The sequence below is a fragment of the Falco biarmicus genome, chromosome 2, assembly GCF_023638135.1.
Source record: "Falco biarmicus isolate bFalBia1 chromosome 2, bFalBia1.pri, whole genome shotgun sequence".
Lineage (NCBI taxonomy): Eukaryota > Metazoa > Chordata > Aves > Falconiformes > Falconidae > Falco > Falco biarmicus.
Genome location: NC_079289.1, coordinates 70,360,685 through 70,377,965, shown reverse-complemented (window position 1 = coordinate 70,377,965; position 17,281 = coordinate 70,360,685). Strand labels below are relative to the sequence as shown.

Here is a 17,281-nt window from a genome sequence, read left to right as displayed (position 1 = left end):
GAAAAAATACCTGGTTTTGCCTGAAGATGAAGTATTTTATTTGTGAACAACTTGTTCACAAAGAATGTGTGCTTCAGTGTTGTTCCCCTCCACCTCTCCACCTCCTGAAGAGAGAGGCTTTTGTTCTTCTTACAGATTTTCAGGATTTTAAAAGATGTATTTCTAAACTGTTCAACACTTACGTGGCTGCTAATGTCCTCAGTTTTCTTACTCAAGATGCTTCTTCAGAATGTACTGTTGACAAAGCTACATGTTAGTGGATGTTATAACAGCCTACTTAAGCTAAATAATAAATAATGTTAAAATAACTTGGCCGTAACTGAAAACAAAACCAACCAAAACCTCAACTGTTAGTTGTAAATTTTTGATTTTTATCAAAAGGGGGATGACAAACCTTGAATTGCCTTGAAAATTTAAGTTCCACAGTTAACTGTGTTTTATGTATGTATGCATGCAATAAAGTCAAGAGGTGAGCTGTGGTTTTAGGTTTATACGTAACAATTTTTATGTGTCTTTTACATAGAAGCGGCGAGCTGAAAACAGCAAAAACGTGAACACTGAAAAGCTCAGAGCACCAGTTATCTGTGTCCTGGGGCATGTAGACACAGGCAAGACCAAAATTTTGGATAAGGTAAGATGTGGAATGTGAAGGCACTGCCTGTGCATCTTGTTTGTGCATGTGTTGTTTGTTTTGGTTGAGAATGGAATCAAAGTGTACTCAAAGAGATTACTTTTGTTTCTTATGTGTAAGTATTTCTGGTCTTTTTTTTTTTTTTTTTAATGTCTTCAGCTCCGCCATACTCACGTACAGGACAGTGAAGCTGGTGGTATCACTCAGCAGATTGGTGCAACTAATGTTCCCCTTGAAGCTATTAATGAGCAAACTAAGATGGTGAAAAATGTAAGTTACAGCATTTTAAAGACTGGTTTTTACAAAAACATAAACTAGTTAAGGCCTTGTGAAATTTCCTGACGTGGGCAGATGTACTTTCCCCTATCTGTAATGTTAGAGTTGATTTGTTTTTTAATTTCTGTCCTCTCTGCTCCCCTCACCCCTCCCCCCACAAAAAGGAGGCTGTCTCATTTTTCATTTTAGTTGATACATTTGGTTTCAGTTAATGCATTGCCACTTCACAAAAACACGGATACCACTTACTGCGCTCTGGACAGTACACATATGTACATAGGCTGCTTATTTATCAATATTTTGATTGTAAGCTAAAACTTACAGAGTTTATTTTGTTAAAAACTTAACTTTTTACTGTGCACTAAAATTGGGCCAATTCCTGGGTGATTAATTTTATTGTGTTATAGAAATAGTAACTGTATTGCTTGTTTTGGATACTATATCCTACTTTGCTGCAGCAGCTGACTGGAAAACCTTGATAGTGATGTTTTTTGAATATTTTATTTAATTTATTAAAAATGTAAAGTCAGTGGAGAGGAGGTTAAGACAAGGATGATAAATCTCAGTAGTCTGAACTACTTTTTCGCCTGTAGGCTGCCTTATCTTACAAATTTTAGCTGAGCTTATGGCCACTTGATACCTAGGGGGATGTGCTGCATCATGTTCTTTATTTTTAATATTGGAATGAACTTTGACTGATTCGTTTTATGGAGGGTGTTGGCCTTTCTTAAAATATGTCTCGGGATTTTTGAAGTGAAGGCTGTCAATAATGCTGCCAGCTCTTAAATTTTTTTCTTCTTGTGTAATCTTTACAAGATGGCTAATATTTTGAAATGTTAGTTTGACAGAGAGAACATAAAAATTCCAGGCATGCTGATAATTGACACTCCGGGACATGAGTCTTTCAGGTAATGTTTTTTCACAATATAGTACTTCTCAGAAGTGATGGCTGAAGCATCTGGATATATTTTTAACAAAGGCTAGGTCCTTGCCTAATCCATTTCATTGCTTCTCACTTCAAAAACAAACAAACAAACCAACCCTCAAAAACCAACCCCCAAATGAAAAACTAACCTGAAGTGGAGAAATAAGTGGATTTGCTTAGTTTGCAGGTACTTTTTGTATCTGGTTAATTACTGGCCTTTTGTATCTGATTAATTTTCTGTCTTCGTGCCAGTTGAGCCATGGATATCTGAAAAAGCACATCAGTAACTCTTTTCTTAATAGTTAGTGTAAGAGGAAAGACAGAAGCAGGCAGCTAGCTGGAGAAGAAAATGTGAGGATTTCAGGTGGCTGAAGCACTCTGCTGTGAAAAATCAATAGCCTCCAGTTCATAGTGTCCCAGTTAAGGTAAACTGAGTTCATAAGACTGGAAGTTACCAACTACACGAGTCAGCTGAGTGTTAGCAGAGATCATACGCTGTCTAGGAACACCAGTGGCATGCAGGCAAGCCACTAAATTAACTTCTAAGTTTAAAACACGATAGATATAACTGTACTCACTGAGGTAGTGCTCGGGTGAAATCTCCAAACACAAGGATTAAGACTTTTATGTGACATTCTTAAACATAAACCTCTGCAAGCACTGAAATGCCATGTCTTAGGGCATTTGGTAATGTTCTGATCAGTTCATTGGCATCGTACTACTTTCAGCTCTTCATCTTCTAGCCAAAGAAGATCTCTGGCACCAAAGATGTCTAATAATGTTAGAGTTTTATGTAGTATTGTATTAAAAACTGTCTTGTTCAGGTTTTGCACTCTGGTATTTCACTGTAAGAGTCTCAGTTCTCCAGAAAAAATCAGAATGTTTCTTAACTTGTAAAAATACATAATAACGTGAAAAATTTTGGGAGAGTAAGTTTCTTATTTTTGCTTACGCATACTCTAATCTGTTAAATAGAATTTGCACAGTGTGATTTTAATATTTTTGGTGACATTTTTCCCTTAGAAGTAACTAACTACTTGATCAGCTTTAGCTTTTTTTTGGTCAATGTAAATTTGATATTTTTGGTGTTTATTATTAAAGTTCTGTTGCTGTATGACTGATTTTTTTGGGTTTTTTTTTCCCTTCCTCTTAATGCCACAGCAATCTAAGAAATAGAGGAAGCTCACTTTGTGATATTGCTATACTTGTCGTTGACATCATGCATGGTTTGGAGCCACAGACAATTGAATCAATAAATCTGTTGAAATCAAAGAAATGTCCCTTTATAGTAGCTCTCAACAAGGTAAGATAACTTCCGTATATGGTTCGTATTTGTGGAAGTTGTAATTCAGTTGTGTTTTTTTTCCTTGCAGCTGCTTACATGGATTTGTGTACATTTTCTGATGAAAGACAAACTTCATGTTGAAAAATCTTTTTTTAGCTACTGATACTTGTTAGTTTGACTTGAAAACAGGCTAGCTTTTAAGCTTGTGGAGCGGTAATGTTGATCTGTATTGGGAAGTATTTCAGGCTCTGCAATATTAGATGGGAAAGCCAATTATTTTCAGCTTGTTTTTAGAAATCCTGTGCATAAGAAATTACACTGGCTGTTTGTGATGACTTACATGAATTATAATAAGGAAGTTACTTTTGTCTGATAGCATCCAAAGTTATCTGACATGCTGATAGAGAACTTACAGAAGAGTATTCACGTGCAGTGTACAAATTGCAGTATACTTTAGAAAAACGAAATGACCATTACGACTGAAGATGGTTGAAACTGGGGAGGCCATTATCTCATTGCTGAAAACAGCTGCTTTTTTACAAAAACTATTGGATGGAGAGTGTTAACAGAACTATAACCTGAAATGCAAGAACTTTTGGTTATTTAAGCTCAGGCTCACTTATTTGACCAGGTTATAATCCATTTTCTAAAGTTATAATCCATTTACAAAATGTTTTGAGTTGTACAGCAAGTGTAGTAGTTCCTTGGACTAAGTCCATCCTGCTTTGAAAATCTACTTAGGGAAGCATTTCTGAAATATGCATTCATGTCTTTTGAACAACCCCCCTGTGATCCCTTCTCTCTAGCAACATGGAAAAGGGTCCACATTCACCAGGAAGTTTTAAATGTTCTTTGTAAAACTAGTACAGTCTCTTTTCAGCCAAAACTCCAACCACATCACGGGATTTTTTTGTATATGTGAAGCTGTACATGGGTCTCTTAAACTTGATGTAATCAATATATATAAACTTTTCCTCTATGATCCTAGATTGTTATAGCTTGAATTTTTAAAACCTAAATTTGTATTGCTATCATGAAATACTGTCTGATGTTGGGTAAATACATAAACAGAGCTAAATATAGCAGCTAAAGCAAATAAAAAGATTTAACTTGATCACTGGCGCAAATAGCTGGCTAGCTGTGTTGGCTGGTAATGTATTTCTCACAGGTGATGTTGCATAAGCATAAAGGTGCCTTTTAGTAAGCTGCGTAAAATGACATATTACTGTATTTCCAAGATTGATAGGTTATATGACTGGAAAAAAAGCCCAGATACAGATGTAGCTGTCACTTTAAAGAAGCAGAAAAAGAATACGAAAGATGAATTCGAAGAACGTGCAAAAGCTATCATAGTGGAATTTGCAAAACAGGTAGGCTGGAATATGTTCTTTGGTTAACAAAAGTGATAGTAAAGGGTGTGGGTGGTGTGGGGGGGTGTTTTTGCTTTTCCTTGCACAAAACAACTTGGAATATCAAGAAAACTGTCACCATCTCCTCTGACACATTGGAGTTTGCCTCTTGTAAACCAAACTTTGTTGTTGTTAAATTTCTTTTAATTGCTCCAACCTCAGAGTGCTAGTTAGGAGAAAAGTAGCAGCTAATTGTTGTGCATGGTTAATAGTCATGAATAGCAGATTAAGTTTTTGTCCCTATTCTTTCTGTCTTTGGGAATTGCCTGAGAGAATTCCATCTGTCTCTTGTTTCCTTGGACACTGGCAGGGCATGAATCACATCAGTTCTGGGAACTTCTGTTGGCAATGTGCAGTGCTGTCTAGAAGCTAGATGTGGTAATTAGCTTTCTAGAGTTAACCCATACTGCTTCCATGTGTGGGTTGAGGCTTCATGTTCCATAGCATACTGTCAAGAATGGGTGTGTGTGGGGGTGTGTGTGTGTGTTTGAAGCTGGCATTTAATGCAATAGTAATTGACTGGGGTTGAATGTTACTGTTAATTGTGATGCATATATATGTTTTTCCCTATGTAACTGTTAATCCTGATTCCAGGGCTTGAACGCTGCCTTGTTTTATGAGAATAAGGATCCCCGCACTTTTGTTTCTCTTGTACCTACCTCTGCTCACACAGGGGATGGCATGGGAAGTCTGATAGCTCTGCTCGTTGAGCTAACACAAACTATGCTGACCAAGAGACTGGCTGAGTGTCAGGAGCTGAGAGCTCAAGTCATGGAGGTAATTCAGTAGCTGTGTTTTGAAATTAATCTAGAAATTTCTCCCTTCCCTGCCCCCTTCTTCCTGGTTAAAAAAACCCCAAAGACAAAAACAAACAACAGGGTGTGATTGGAGTGCTTAAATATGGGTTAACTTTTTTCCCCTTTCATTCAGGTTAAAGCGCTGCCGGGCATGGGCACTACTATAGATGTTATTTTGATTAATGGACGCCTGAAAGAAGGAGACACCATTATTGTTCCTGGGGTAGAAGGTCCTATAGTGACTCAGATTAGAGGTCTTCTGCTACCTCCTCCTATGAAGGAGCTACGAGTTAAGGTATGGAAACTGGTTAGTGTAATTGGCATTTAGAGAAGATTTAGAATCAGGAAAAAAAAAGAAGCAAGTTTTATGAAAAATGAGGATGTAGTGGAGTGCAGTTGTATTACAGTATCTAAGGATGATTTAAAGGAGAAGACGGTGCACATCCAGTGTTTTTGTGAACGTACTTACTTGCATGTACCTGTTGGTGTGCCTGTTATAACGATGGCAAAGGAGTTGCCTTGCTGCGAGGATTAAGATGTTTATGCTTTAATAAAGGATTCGAGCACGTGGCTATGTGTAAGAGGGAGATACCAGTCTCAAATGGAAATTGGGATGTGCTAGTACAGTGACTTCTGAGTTAAAGTATATATGATTAGTTGTTTTTTTAACGACAAAAATCATGTATACTTAGATTTGGGAGAAGTGAACAAGTGACTTTCTAGAAGTAGTTGGTGAGTGGTGATGACCAGGACCTCTGCAGAATAGGCAGCCTTCTGTCATTTTTAAGAGTTATTGGAGGTTTTGCTGCCCTAGTCCTAACAGACTGGGAGAGACTGAATTTGTGATCCTACCTGAATTGCTTGCATGAAAGGAGGAGAGCCACAGAAACAAAAGGCTATGAATTCATTATCTTTGAATTGTATATATTATTGTAAAGAGCTGCTCAGATTTTTTTTCCTGCTTAAAAGGGAAGGATTAAGTGTCTCCACAGATTCTGCTTAAGGCAAAGAAAGCCATACTGATAACCTAGGTGAATGAAATAGGACAAGCCTTAAAGGTTTGGTTTAGATGTGGAGAACTAGTGTCGGGATCTTAATCGAAGGCAATAGTTGTGGTGTGCTTCATTTCATTGGAGACCTGCGTCCCTGCAGGCCACTGTACTCCTTGGTGTTTAATCTAGTTCCTTCCTGCAAACTTAGTCACTCTTGCAAATTAGTACTGATAATTGCTGGGGCCTGGGTTGACGTTGGTGTTCTCTCTCTGTTGTGGTGATCCTCCTTTGTGAGAGCTTTGCTGCCTCAGATGTGCTGAAGAATGGAGTGTTGATGTTGAGATGGAATTGAGCAAGAGCTGCTTGGCTTGCTTTAAATAGGAAGACAAGAGCCACTCTTCCCACTTGTGTGCATGGCAGTCTGGTCAGCTGTGGGGTGGGACGGTTGTCTTGGAGAGCCTGTCAGGCTTCCCACTCTGGAACACAGCTTTACTCCAATCATTTGATAACAGCTAGAAAGTGGCAAAGGGGAAACGGACGTTTGTGTTTAGGTTATGTTCTTTACTTTGTTGGAACCTGTTGAATATATTCTGGTACAGTCAGGAATGAATTTGCACCTGTTTGCTTCCCTTTATTCAAAGCAGAAGATAAACCGGGGCATGCCCATCTTATGAGACTGAAGTTTGTTTTTTTGTGGGACTGAATAGCAAGATAATAGATCAGAGGTTCCCATCAACAGGATCTTCAGATGAGTCTGCACTTTGGTGGGAGATGGAGTATAGGGTACCAGTACCACAATGAATAATACTGGATTTGGGAACCTTTAGCTGAGGAAGTGGATCTAGGGGAGCCGTGTTTTTTTCTTTTTTCTTTTTTTTTTTTCTCCCTTGTTTTTGGGTTTTGGTTTTTATTGAGCAGGCAATGAGGATACATTTTCATTCAGCCTGTCCATGGGGAATTCTCATCCTTGAAATAAGACCCAGATTTTTGGGGTCGAGGGGTAAAGAAAAGACGCTTGCAGGAACAAAGTGCTTACTGAGGAAGGGAGCTGCCTTGCAGTTTCAAGAAAAAGATGGGACATCTCCTAAATAAATGAAGAAACAAACTGGAAAAATCCCTCCAACGTTGATTTAAAGGCCTTCAGAAATAACCGCTTTTGTGATGCCTTAGAGCTCTTCTCTAAAGTGGTGAAAGATCTTCGAGGTTCCCCTGGGTGGGGAGGAGCAGCTGGGAAATTGAGCATGGAACTATGTACATGAGAAGGCTGGATGGGAGGCCTCCAGTGGGAGAAGGAGCGCGCTCTTGCTGCGCAGAGCCGTGGGCTGTGTCAGCTCCGCTTTGGTGCTTCAGCTGAGCCGTTGGTGTCTTCCCCTTACTTCCGTATGGGGCTGAACTTGTGCGTGTGGTGTTTGGTTTTTAGTGAGGAGCTGCCAATCACTGCTTACTCTTTTCTAGTATATATTCCTTTTTGGCTGCTGTCTCTGTTTTTTAGATGATTCCCCCTGCCCGCCTTGGCGGGCATGTGTGTGGGATCTGAAGGGACAGCAGCATGCTGACTGAAGCATGCAAATGCAGAGAAAATCAGATTTAAGACAGGAGCTGCTGGGCGCTTCGCTGTCACACTCTCCGCCGTGCTTGCGGGTGGCGAGTTCTTTAGCTGCTCAGCACTGCTTTGTGGCACTGTGTAGCATCTACATGAACTCTTTTTTTGGTGCGTATTCTCCTTTTCAGAACCAGTACGAAAAGCACAAAGAGGTTGTTGCTGCTCAAGGTGTGAAGATTCTTGGGAAAGATTTGGAAAAAACATTGGCTGGTTTGCCTCTGCTTGTAGCCTATAAAGAGGATGAAGTCCCCGTCCTCAAGGTGAGATGGCTTATGTTGAAATACGACATTTAACCTGAAGGTAACGGAGTTCTCCAGTGATGAAGCTCATTCAAATGTTGAGAGCTCAGTATGAAAGTAACTTGCTTTTTTTGGTTGCATTTTAAACACTGTTACAATAACATGTGTAGGCTCGTGGCCGTGTGAAGCATTAGCGTTGGTGTGATTTTAGTAACGTGACTCTTAGCTTTTCCCTGATGTATTGCTGGGGTGTCTCTGCTGATAGAATGATGTTTGAAAACGATTATCATATAGTTTGATATGTTAATTACTGATTTGGTATTTGTGGTAACTTACGCATATATTTCAGTGACATATTAAGCAAATATCTGCTAGTGTGGAGTTCTCCAAACGATCATAAAAGTTGCTTTAAGACTTCTGTAGTAAATTTCTTTTGTGACTTACACTTGAAAAATGGCAGAGGAAAACTTAGCTGGCTTAAAACCAAAACTGAGATACTCTTGTTCTCCAAAGTTATGAAGTTAGTTTAAAAAGGAAATTTGCATGTTGATAGTTTACTTTTAAAACACAGTTTTATTTTAGCCTTCTCTGGTTATCTTTGCTTCTAAAGGGAAGTTCATCTTTCAGGCCCTCCAGATACAGACCTTGTTGCTGGGTACTTAAGAGTATAGTACACTAGTAGTAGCTATGTGACAGCTTAAAGTAAATGGCAACACCTGTTCATCTCTCAGAGGAAAAGACTGAGTGTTTGGGTTTAAAAGGCATGGGCTCTTAAAAAAAAAAAAAAGGTAGTGTGGTTTTGTGGTGTGGTGTGTTTTTGGTTTTTTTTACCTTTCTGAAAGCAGTAAAATGGCCTTGCCGCTCATGCATCCTCTGTTTTGCCCTTAGGCCTAAAGAGTGTTCAGAATCCTTCCCAGCTCACAGCGTCAGGAGGTTCTGCTTTTGTTGTGGGTGCTCAGTTAGGAAACCAAAGATACTGCCACACACAGCGTTCACTCAGTCAGTCCTGTTAAGTAGAAACTTACAGTGGTGGGGAGGGAAGAACAGCGTGTAATCTGCAGAGAAATGTTACTAACTCCCCAAATGGGCATCTGCTTTGTGTTACACGATCACCTTCTTGCAAAATCCTCAAGTCTGGTTCGGTTCAGACTTTTCTAATGCCAGAAACAAGCAGCAGTGTATCACGGGGCTGCCTATGACCTATGCAACCAAGTAAGTTGGTACTGCTCAGTACAGCTGTCACATACTTTCATCAGCTTGTGAACAGAAAGACTTAGTACCCTGAGGCATAAATAGTAAGAGAAGTAAATCTTGCTTTTTTCCTCTCCTTTTTTTCCCTAAAGGATGAACTAATACATGAACTGAAGCAAACACTGAATGCAATCAAGTTAGAAGAGAAAGGTGTTTATGTTCAGGCTTCTACTTTAGGCTCTTTAGAAGCATTACTTGAATTTCTTAAAACGTCAGAAGTGCCAGTAAGTACTTCTGTGCTGTCATCTGATGATGTTGTTTCCACGTTTTAGTGGGTAACTGTTTCCTTGTGACTCAAAGATCGGTGACTGATTTACGTGGCTTTCTTCTTCAACAGTATTCAGGAATTAACATAGGTCCTGTCCATAAAAAAGATGTTATGAAGGCATCAGTTATGTTGGAGCATGACCCACAGTAAGTAACTGCTTTGCTTTACTGTGCTGGTAGACGCGCGGTGGTGTTTCAGGAGGGCCCCCTCCTTAGTTCTGGTTCTGTGATCTGGCCAGTAAACTGTTGAACTTCTTTTTACTTACAGATATGCAGTCATTCTAGCATTTGATGTGAGAATTGAACGTGATGCGCAGGAAATGGCTGATAGTTTAGGAGTTCGAATTTTTAGTGCTGAAATAATTTATCACTTATTTGATGCCTTCACAAAATATAGACAAGACTACAAAAAACAGAAACAAGAGGAATTCAAGTAAGTAAGAGCAATCATATTCTGGATGCTTCCCAAATAACAGCATCTCAATTATTTTATTACAAAAGAAATTGCATTTAACTTCTTGTTTCCATTTTGTTATTTACCATGTAGTTCTGATGGGGAAGAGGGAGAGGAGGAAGAGGCTAGGGCAATAAATTGATAGTTTTCAAGAATTCATTACTCCAGTCTAATTGTTTACATCTGGGATTAGGCTTAGTAGGGTGAGCACTGTAAAGCAGTTACAAGATTTATCTAAAACTATCATGTAATATGGAGTGGCCTTATTAAGGTTTGCTTTGTATACATGGCTTCTGTTCCTAGCTTGTGCCAGATGGGTTAGTCCTGCAGTTAAGAAAACCAAAGGGATTTGGATTCTATTGTTTTGTATTTACGCAACTCCAGCGTACAGGGCTTAATTCTGACTGCAGTCACATGAATATGCAGTCATTTAACTTACAGGGACCCAAAATTAATTTTTCAGATTGGTTTCATTGGGTGATCCTCAGTAAAGACAGACAAAATAAATGAAAACGTATTTATTTCATTTCACATTGATCCCAATGTGAGTTTATATACTTCAGCATTTAAACCTATTTGTTCACTTTACAAACAAAAAATCTTGAATTTTTGTAGACGCTGTGACGGGTTGAGGCAATAATATTTCTATTCCTGTGCTCTTCTGAGACTAATTATACAGCAGAATTACTATTCCTTTGGTCTTGGTCTTAGTTGACTGCCCAAGCCAGTCAAAATAAAATCTGTGCCAGCCATGCTTGATTATTGTTCCCTATAGTTCTTGAAGATGAAGTATTGACGGGGATTAGCAAGATTGCAAAAGAGTGTTTTCCTGCTTGATTTATCCCCAAGTGACACTCCTAGAATAAATGCCCAAGAAGTGCAGGAGAAAGCAGAATTGTTAATGTCGTGTACACTGTTCAGTATCTATCTCAAATTGCCTCTTCTGTGTCATCTTTCAGGCATATAGCAGTATTTCCTTGCAAGATGAAAATACTCCCTCAGTTCATATTCAACTCTCGTGACCCAATAGTGATGGGTGTGGTTGTGGAGGCCGGCCAGGTGAAGCAGGGGACTCCCATGTGTGTACCTAGCAAAAACGTAAGTAACCGCCTCTTCCCAGTGCGTGTTTGATCTACCTGGTAGTTCCAGGGACGATGCACCAGGACACGCTTGCATGCCTTTCCCCGGTGTACAGCGTTCTGGTAGGAGACGAGATTCAGACTTCTAGCTCAGGTCTCTTTCCTGGCGACCACCCATCTTGCTGTTCCTTGCTAGAAAGGAGTTGAGTCCTGTAGTGGGGCACAGCCTCTGGACCACCGCAGGGCCCTGCCAGGAAGCATCGTGGTTAGAGGGGATCTGCTGGTCAACCGCCCTCCTTCCCCTGCCGCAATTCCAGTATTGCGATATAAAGTAATGAGCGAAATCATCATTCCTGGCAGCTAATAAGGGGGGGAAGTCAAGTCGTGCCACTTCACGGGGTAACAAATTGGTATCCCAGATGACTATGGATGGGCTGATGTTGCTGGCTTTTCGGTGTGCTGTCCTTACAGTGCAGGGTGTTTTGCTTTACTGGCTCCGAGGTGGCTGCTCCACCAGCGCAGTACTTCAGGCCAGCAAGCCTGTCTATATAAAGAGGAGTTTAGAGAAGGGTGTGTGCGCGGAGGTTTTGTGGATGTGGATTACAGCTTCTTCATTGTATTGCAGTTTGTTGAAATTGGAATAGTTACAAGTATTGAAATAAACCATAAACCAGTGGAGGTTGCAAAAAAAGGCCAAGAAGTATGTGTTAAAATAGAACCTATTCCCGGTGAATCACCCAAAATGTATGGACGACATTTTGAAGCAACAGATATCCTCGTCAGTAAGGTAAAAGCAACCTGCGTTTCTGGAGTGGGCTTGCAGCACAGCGGTAGCTTGCTTTGAAGGGGAAATGTTGCATGAAGCCTGAAAAACGTACACTAGGAACCTTCCATCAGAGACTATCGAACACTTGAAATGGTGCGTGTGGGGGTGGCACTGCTCAGCCAGGTTTCTCTGTAGCCTTGTTTTGAGGTTTGTAGTAGTGCCCCTCAAGAGGACCGAAGGAATGATGTACTGCAGCTAAAAATACCTTGCAGCTCACTGCACCCGAGAGGGTAGAACGCTAAATTAGCTATTTGCATACTGTGGTATGTAGCTGGTGCTCAGAGCACCTTAGAAATCCCCTGTGGCATTACAGCATGATTGTGTTTGCCTGCTTTTGAAACTGTGCAATAAACAGCAATACTTCAGCTGCTCTGACTCGGCAACGCTGGGCTTAGATGAGATGATCCCTCGCTCGGTTTTCTGCTGTCAGAAGCAAAGCCAGAGCTCTTACCGTGTGGCAGCGCACCCCCTGCCGCACGCACGCCGGGGGCACATACCCACAAGCGGGGGGGGGGTGTAGCCACAGGAGCTTTTTCAGCTGGAGACGGCAGGACCTGTGACGGGGCCTGGGAGGTGGTGCTGGTCCTGCAGGCACTGGGCGAAGCGGGAGATCCTCTCGGGTCACAAGTTTCTGCCTCGCTGCGCAAAGCACGAGACGGTCCGTGCTGCTGCACTCTCTGAAGAGCGGGTAATGGGGTGAGGAGAGAAGGGAAACGAACGGGCCAGGTCACGCGGCAGAGCCGTAGCAGAAGTGTGATGAGAAGGTTTCCTACTGTGCCTGTGGACGCCCGTTCCTTGGATTAACTGCTTCCGGTGTGCTAAAAGCTGCCTGTAGTAGCGCGCGTGCGTATGTTTCTGATGGGTTTGTCTTGTGTGTTGCAGATCAGCCGTCAGTCCATTGATGCCCTGAAGGACTGGTTCAGGGATGAAATGCAGAAGTCTGACTGGCAGCTTATAGTAGAGCTGAAGAAAGTGTTTGAAATCATCTAGATAACTTTTTACAGCAATGGGGAGGCAGGAATAAACGTGCTATTCCTGTTCTAAAAGTTACCAACAAAGTCATATATTGAAGACAGTGTTGGATATATGTTTGGGAGGAAAATGTGTGGATAAAATGTTTTCCATGAGAAACCAAGAAATTTACACTGGTTTGACAGTGGTCAATTTACATGTTCCCATGGTTCCAATGTGCCTGTTCACCTCTCCTACTGCCCTTCCTAATACTGGCTGCTGTTTTAAAGTTTGCCCTTCCTTCTCTTACACCTTCCTTCCACCCTTTTTCCCTCCCTCTCTCCAAAAGTAAATAAAATAAAATGGAATTTTTATTACAGAACTAAAGCTCTTTCACTTTTATACTGATGAGATCAGTACTGCAGTATTTGATTAACCAAGCTTCTGCAGACTTTGTGATTCTTGGGACATTTTTGATGTAAGAAGTACTTCTTTATTTATGCATACCTCTTCCCTTGACTCTCTTTTCCAACATTCTTCTGCTTTGTGCCTATAGAGATTTTTTTAAATAGAAAATTAGGCAATTGGATATTTCTGTATTTGCTTTGTGTGATACGATGTAAAGCATAGTTGGCCACCTTTTACTGCTTGTACAGTTCATGAAAGTCAACCTGTAACCATTATAACGCAGAGCCGCAAATAAAGGAGATGGACATAGTAGCCCATTTGTTTTACAGTTTGCTTCAATAAACAGTTTCACTCCGTGGGCTGTGGCAGAGGTGGAAGCGCCGGCGGAGGCTTGCCTCGCTCTGCTTGGCTAGGTAGGGAGGCGTGTTCCAGCAAAGGTGTTTCTTCCTCTGGCTTCACTTCCCCTCACGGAGCGTGCGCGCTGCGTGTGGTTGTGATCTCGGTGGCTTGTGCCTCATCTCGTGTTCCCAAAGCACCGGAGTTGCAGGCCGGGTGTTTGGCCGGTCCCAGTTCCCCGGGAGGCTCTGCTGGGAGGAGCTGAGGTGGGATCTCTTCTCCAGCTGCTGCTCAGCCGTGGTAAGCACCTGCAAAACTGTCCTCTGCGAGTGAGTGGTGACTTCGGAGGCTGCATCAAAGCTGTTGAGGAGTCTGACACCGTGGGACTGAACCAGCTCAGAAGGCGTCTGGTTGCCGTTTGTGATGACCAGGAGTCAGTCCGTAATCCCAGCCTGTTCCTACCCGCCCTTCCCCCGTGCTTCCCTCCTTAGGATGACAGCTTGACCTATGCCTAATCAGGTAGTCTCCCAGTTACTTGCAGCTCATGCGGAGAGGAACGAAACAAACACTTTTCAAAAGCACAAGCTGAAAGAAAATTGATAATGATCTTTCACATAGCCGAGATTTTTAGATTTAATTTACAAGAATTTAACTTGCAATAAGTTTGATCAGATCTGTCGCTGCTTTTTGGTTGGCAAAATCTGCATTTTATAATGGAGATGGCATGGAATTCCAAAGGAACATTTAATAACTTGCCTCCTTTGGCAATGGAATTTAACTTACCGGAATTTTTTTGGTTGTTAAGACTTTAAACTTGCCATTGAAAAGCACCTTTTCAGTATGGCTGGTGCGTGCTGCAAATTCACATCGCTGGGCGTGTGGGTGGGTTAGACTAGAATGATCAGTGAGGAGACTGCGTTTAATTGTTACACTTTTCTTTTGCAAACTATGCAATCATGAAAACTACACTAATAAAAGAAGTTCTTAAGAACCTCGATGTCAAACGTTGTCTGGATGTATTCTTGCTTCCTTGAATGTGGAAGGGTGTTCTTCCCACAGGCAGAAACTCTGGGAAAAGGATCATGCTATTTTTTGTAGGTTGCTGTTGTGGAATTTAAAGCCTTTTATAAGGCAGCTAATAATGGCTGAATACAGTATTTAAGGGTTTGAAGCAGGGATCGCTATGGAAGAAGGAAAAGATAATTACAAATAGCCTTACTCAGTTAAGTAACGCTTTGTTTGGCTGTTTGGGTTTTTGGTTTTTTTTTTTATTATTATTATTATTATTTAAAGAGGCTGGTTTCAAATATTCCTTGAGCGGTACAGGCAAACTAGTAGAAACCGGACAGCTTGATGGAGGTAAGGCGTGCCCCTCGCTGGAGGTACATAGCTACAAACAGATGTAGTTTATAGAACTTAATGAGCTGGAAAAAAGTCTTGTTGAGGTTGGAAGGGACCTGTTGCAGTCACCAAGCTCAGGGCAGGGGCTGTCAGAGCAGGTTGCCCAGGTCTCCAGTTGGGTTTTGAGCATCTCTACTGCTGGATCTCTACTACTACTCTCCAGAACTCCTGTGGACAACCTGTTCTGGAACATGGGTGGGGGTGTGTACACGGGGGGCTGCTGGAAAGCAATGGTTTGTACCAGGTAGTGCCCACCATCCCATGCCTTTCGCTGGTACAGAGGAGTGGCCCCCAGCGGGTGTTCATACACGTGGGTGCCCCCCCCAGCCTTCTCTCCAGGCTCAGTCCCAGTGCTCTGAAGCTCCGCTTCCTCATGCAACTTGTGGCCCTGCAGGGGAGCTGCTGTGTGTCCATGTGCCTCTTGCACCACGGAGCCCAGAACTGAACCCAGCATTCCAGGTGTGTCCTGCCAGTGCTGATGGCAACGGGCGTCTCCGCTGACCTGCTGCCGGTGGCGGTCTTGCTTGTGCAGTCAGGGGGGCTGCTGGCTGCCTTTGCTGCGAGGGAGTCTTGCTGGCTCAGGCAACCCACGGGGCCTTACGCCTGCAGCGCTGCCTTCTAGCCAGGTAAGGCCCCGGTGCCTGGGGGGGTTCCTCCCTGGGTGCGGAGCTTTGCACTTCTTGCTGAGCTTCACGTGGTTCCCACAGGCTCACGAGGAGCCCAGCAGGCTCCAGCGGCAGCACCGGTCCCGGCCCAATCAGCCCATCCTGTGTCACCAGCAGACGTGCTGGGGGTGCACCCTGCCCCGTCATCCAGCTCATTAACAAAGAAGGTGAATGGGACCAGACCTGGTGCTGACGGTGTGGGTACAGCACGTGGGACTGGCCTCCGACAGGGCTTTGTGCCAGGGATCGCCATGGCCGGGGCCTGCCTGCCCGGGTGGTTTCCAGTCCTCGTCTCTCCAGCCTGTTCGTCAGCTACTCTGTGAGGATGTTACAGGAGGGATGAGGAAAAGCTTTACTCAAGCCAAGAGAAACAATGCCGACCGACCTGCCCCTGTCCACCACCTTGCTGCAGAAGGCCGCCAGGCAGGCGTCCCTCCCAGCGTGCGTTCCAAGGGAAGCCTGGGGCACAACCTAAAGCTAAAAGCCATTGTCACCGCTGTCACCTGTGCTGCAGCCAGTGAAGTGACTGCAGAAGCTTCTTCCCTGTGCTAGTGGAACGGCTTCCAGCTAAGCTGGTGGCACAAATCCTGCTCCAGGGCTAGTTCCAGTCTGCATTCCAGCTTTCATTCTACAGGCAGGTGGGCCCGCACCCACCATTATGTGGGGTCCTTCTGACTCCTCTCCCCCAACATTTCTTCAGAAAATGAAAATATTTTTCTTACCACCTGGGTTTTCTTCCAAGTGCTCTTCATTCCTTCCAGGCACCTGAACAGCCTTCCTTCAACATATTGGGCCAAATACGACTACATGAGGCTGGCGTACATCTGGGAAAAGCAGACTCGCCCAAAACGCAGACTGCAGAGGCACAGGCTCACCCCTCCCTACCACAGACGCAAAGAGACAGGGCTATTTATTTCACTTCTGCTACTCGCTACAACCTATTTTGTTGTGTTGCATAAAGGAAATGCGTATCACGGGCTGGGGAGAACGATGGTATTTTAAGAGTGGAACGTGGCTCTATCCCAAGAAGGAGCAACGCAGAGAACTGGCAGAGGCTTAAACAGTGCTCCGTGTTAGCCGCTCCTCAGCACTGCCTTTGCGTAACTGCTTGAAGATCTCCATTTGTTTTCCTCTACGAGCACGGATCTGCAGCGGTGACAGTACATGTGAATGCACAGACCTCAGAGAGCACTTACGCTTCAGCTAACACCGTGTGCGCTTTGGGAGCGGCTGGGCCACGCTGGTTTCTATCTTTGAAGCATGAAACTGAAAATGAGCTAACATTCTTTCCTCGGCTTAAAATCTGTAATAAAGTCAGTGGAGAAGAAACAAAAAGCAGCCAGGTGGATGTACAGCAGTCTCCTACGTGCGTTGAGGCAGTGTCACCGTGTAAAACTTTGTGAAATGAATCAAAGCTGCAGCTTTAATAAAAGGGGTTAGCTATATTCAAACTGAAGCATCACAAAATAGAATCAGTACAAAAATA

General features: G+C 42.8%; 1 protein-coding gene across 4 annotated transcripts in view; it reads left to right on the top strand.

The window, feature by feature from the left end:
* The window catches only part of EIF5B (eukaryotic translation initiation factor 5B), a 39,237-nt gene extending 25,533 nt beyond the window's left edge, over positions 1–13,704 (top strand). For all 4 annotated transcript variants that reach the window (XM_056328600.1, XM_056328601.1, XM_056328598.1 and 1 more), the window contains exons 11-24: positions 524–631; positions 791–901; positions 1,748–1,815; positions 2,994–3,135; positions 4,356–4,487; positions 5,121–5,303; positions 5,457–5,618; positions 8,047–8,178; positions 9,501–9,632; positions 9,746–9,822; positions 9,944–10,108; positions 11,089–11,227; positions 11,834–11,995; positions 12,917–13,704. In XM_056328600.1, coding sequence (XP_056184575.1) covers positions 524–631; positions 791–901; positions 1,748–1,815; positions 2,994–3,135; positions 4,356–4,487; positions 5,121–5,303; positions 5,457–5,618; positions 8,047–8,178; positions 9,501–9,632; positions 9,746–9,822; positions 9,944–10,108; positions 11,089–11,227; positions 11,834–11,995; positions 12,917–13,024 — 1,821 coding nt within the window. In that variant the 3' untranslated portion in view covers positions 13,025–13,704. The remainder of the gene's footprint in view (positions 1–523; positions 632–790; positions 902–1,747; positions 1,816–2,993; positions 3,136–4,355; positions 4,488–5,120; positions 5,304–5,456; positions 5,619–8,046; positions 8,179–9,500; positions 9,633–9,745; positions 9,823–9,943; positions 10,109–11,088; positions 11,228–11,833; positions 11,996–12,916) is intronic.
* Positions 13,705–17,281: the final 3,577 nt, after the last annotated feature.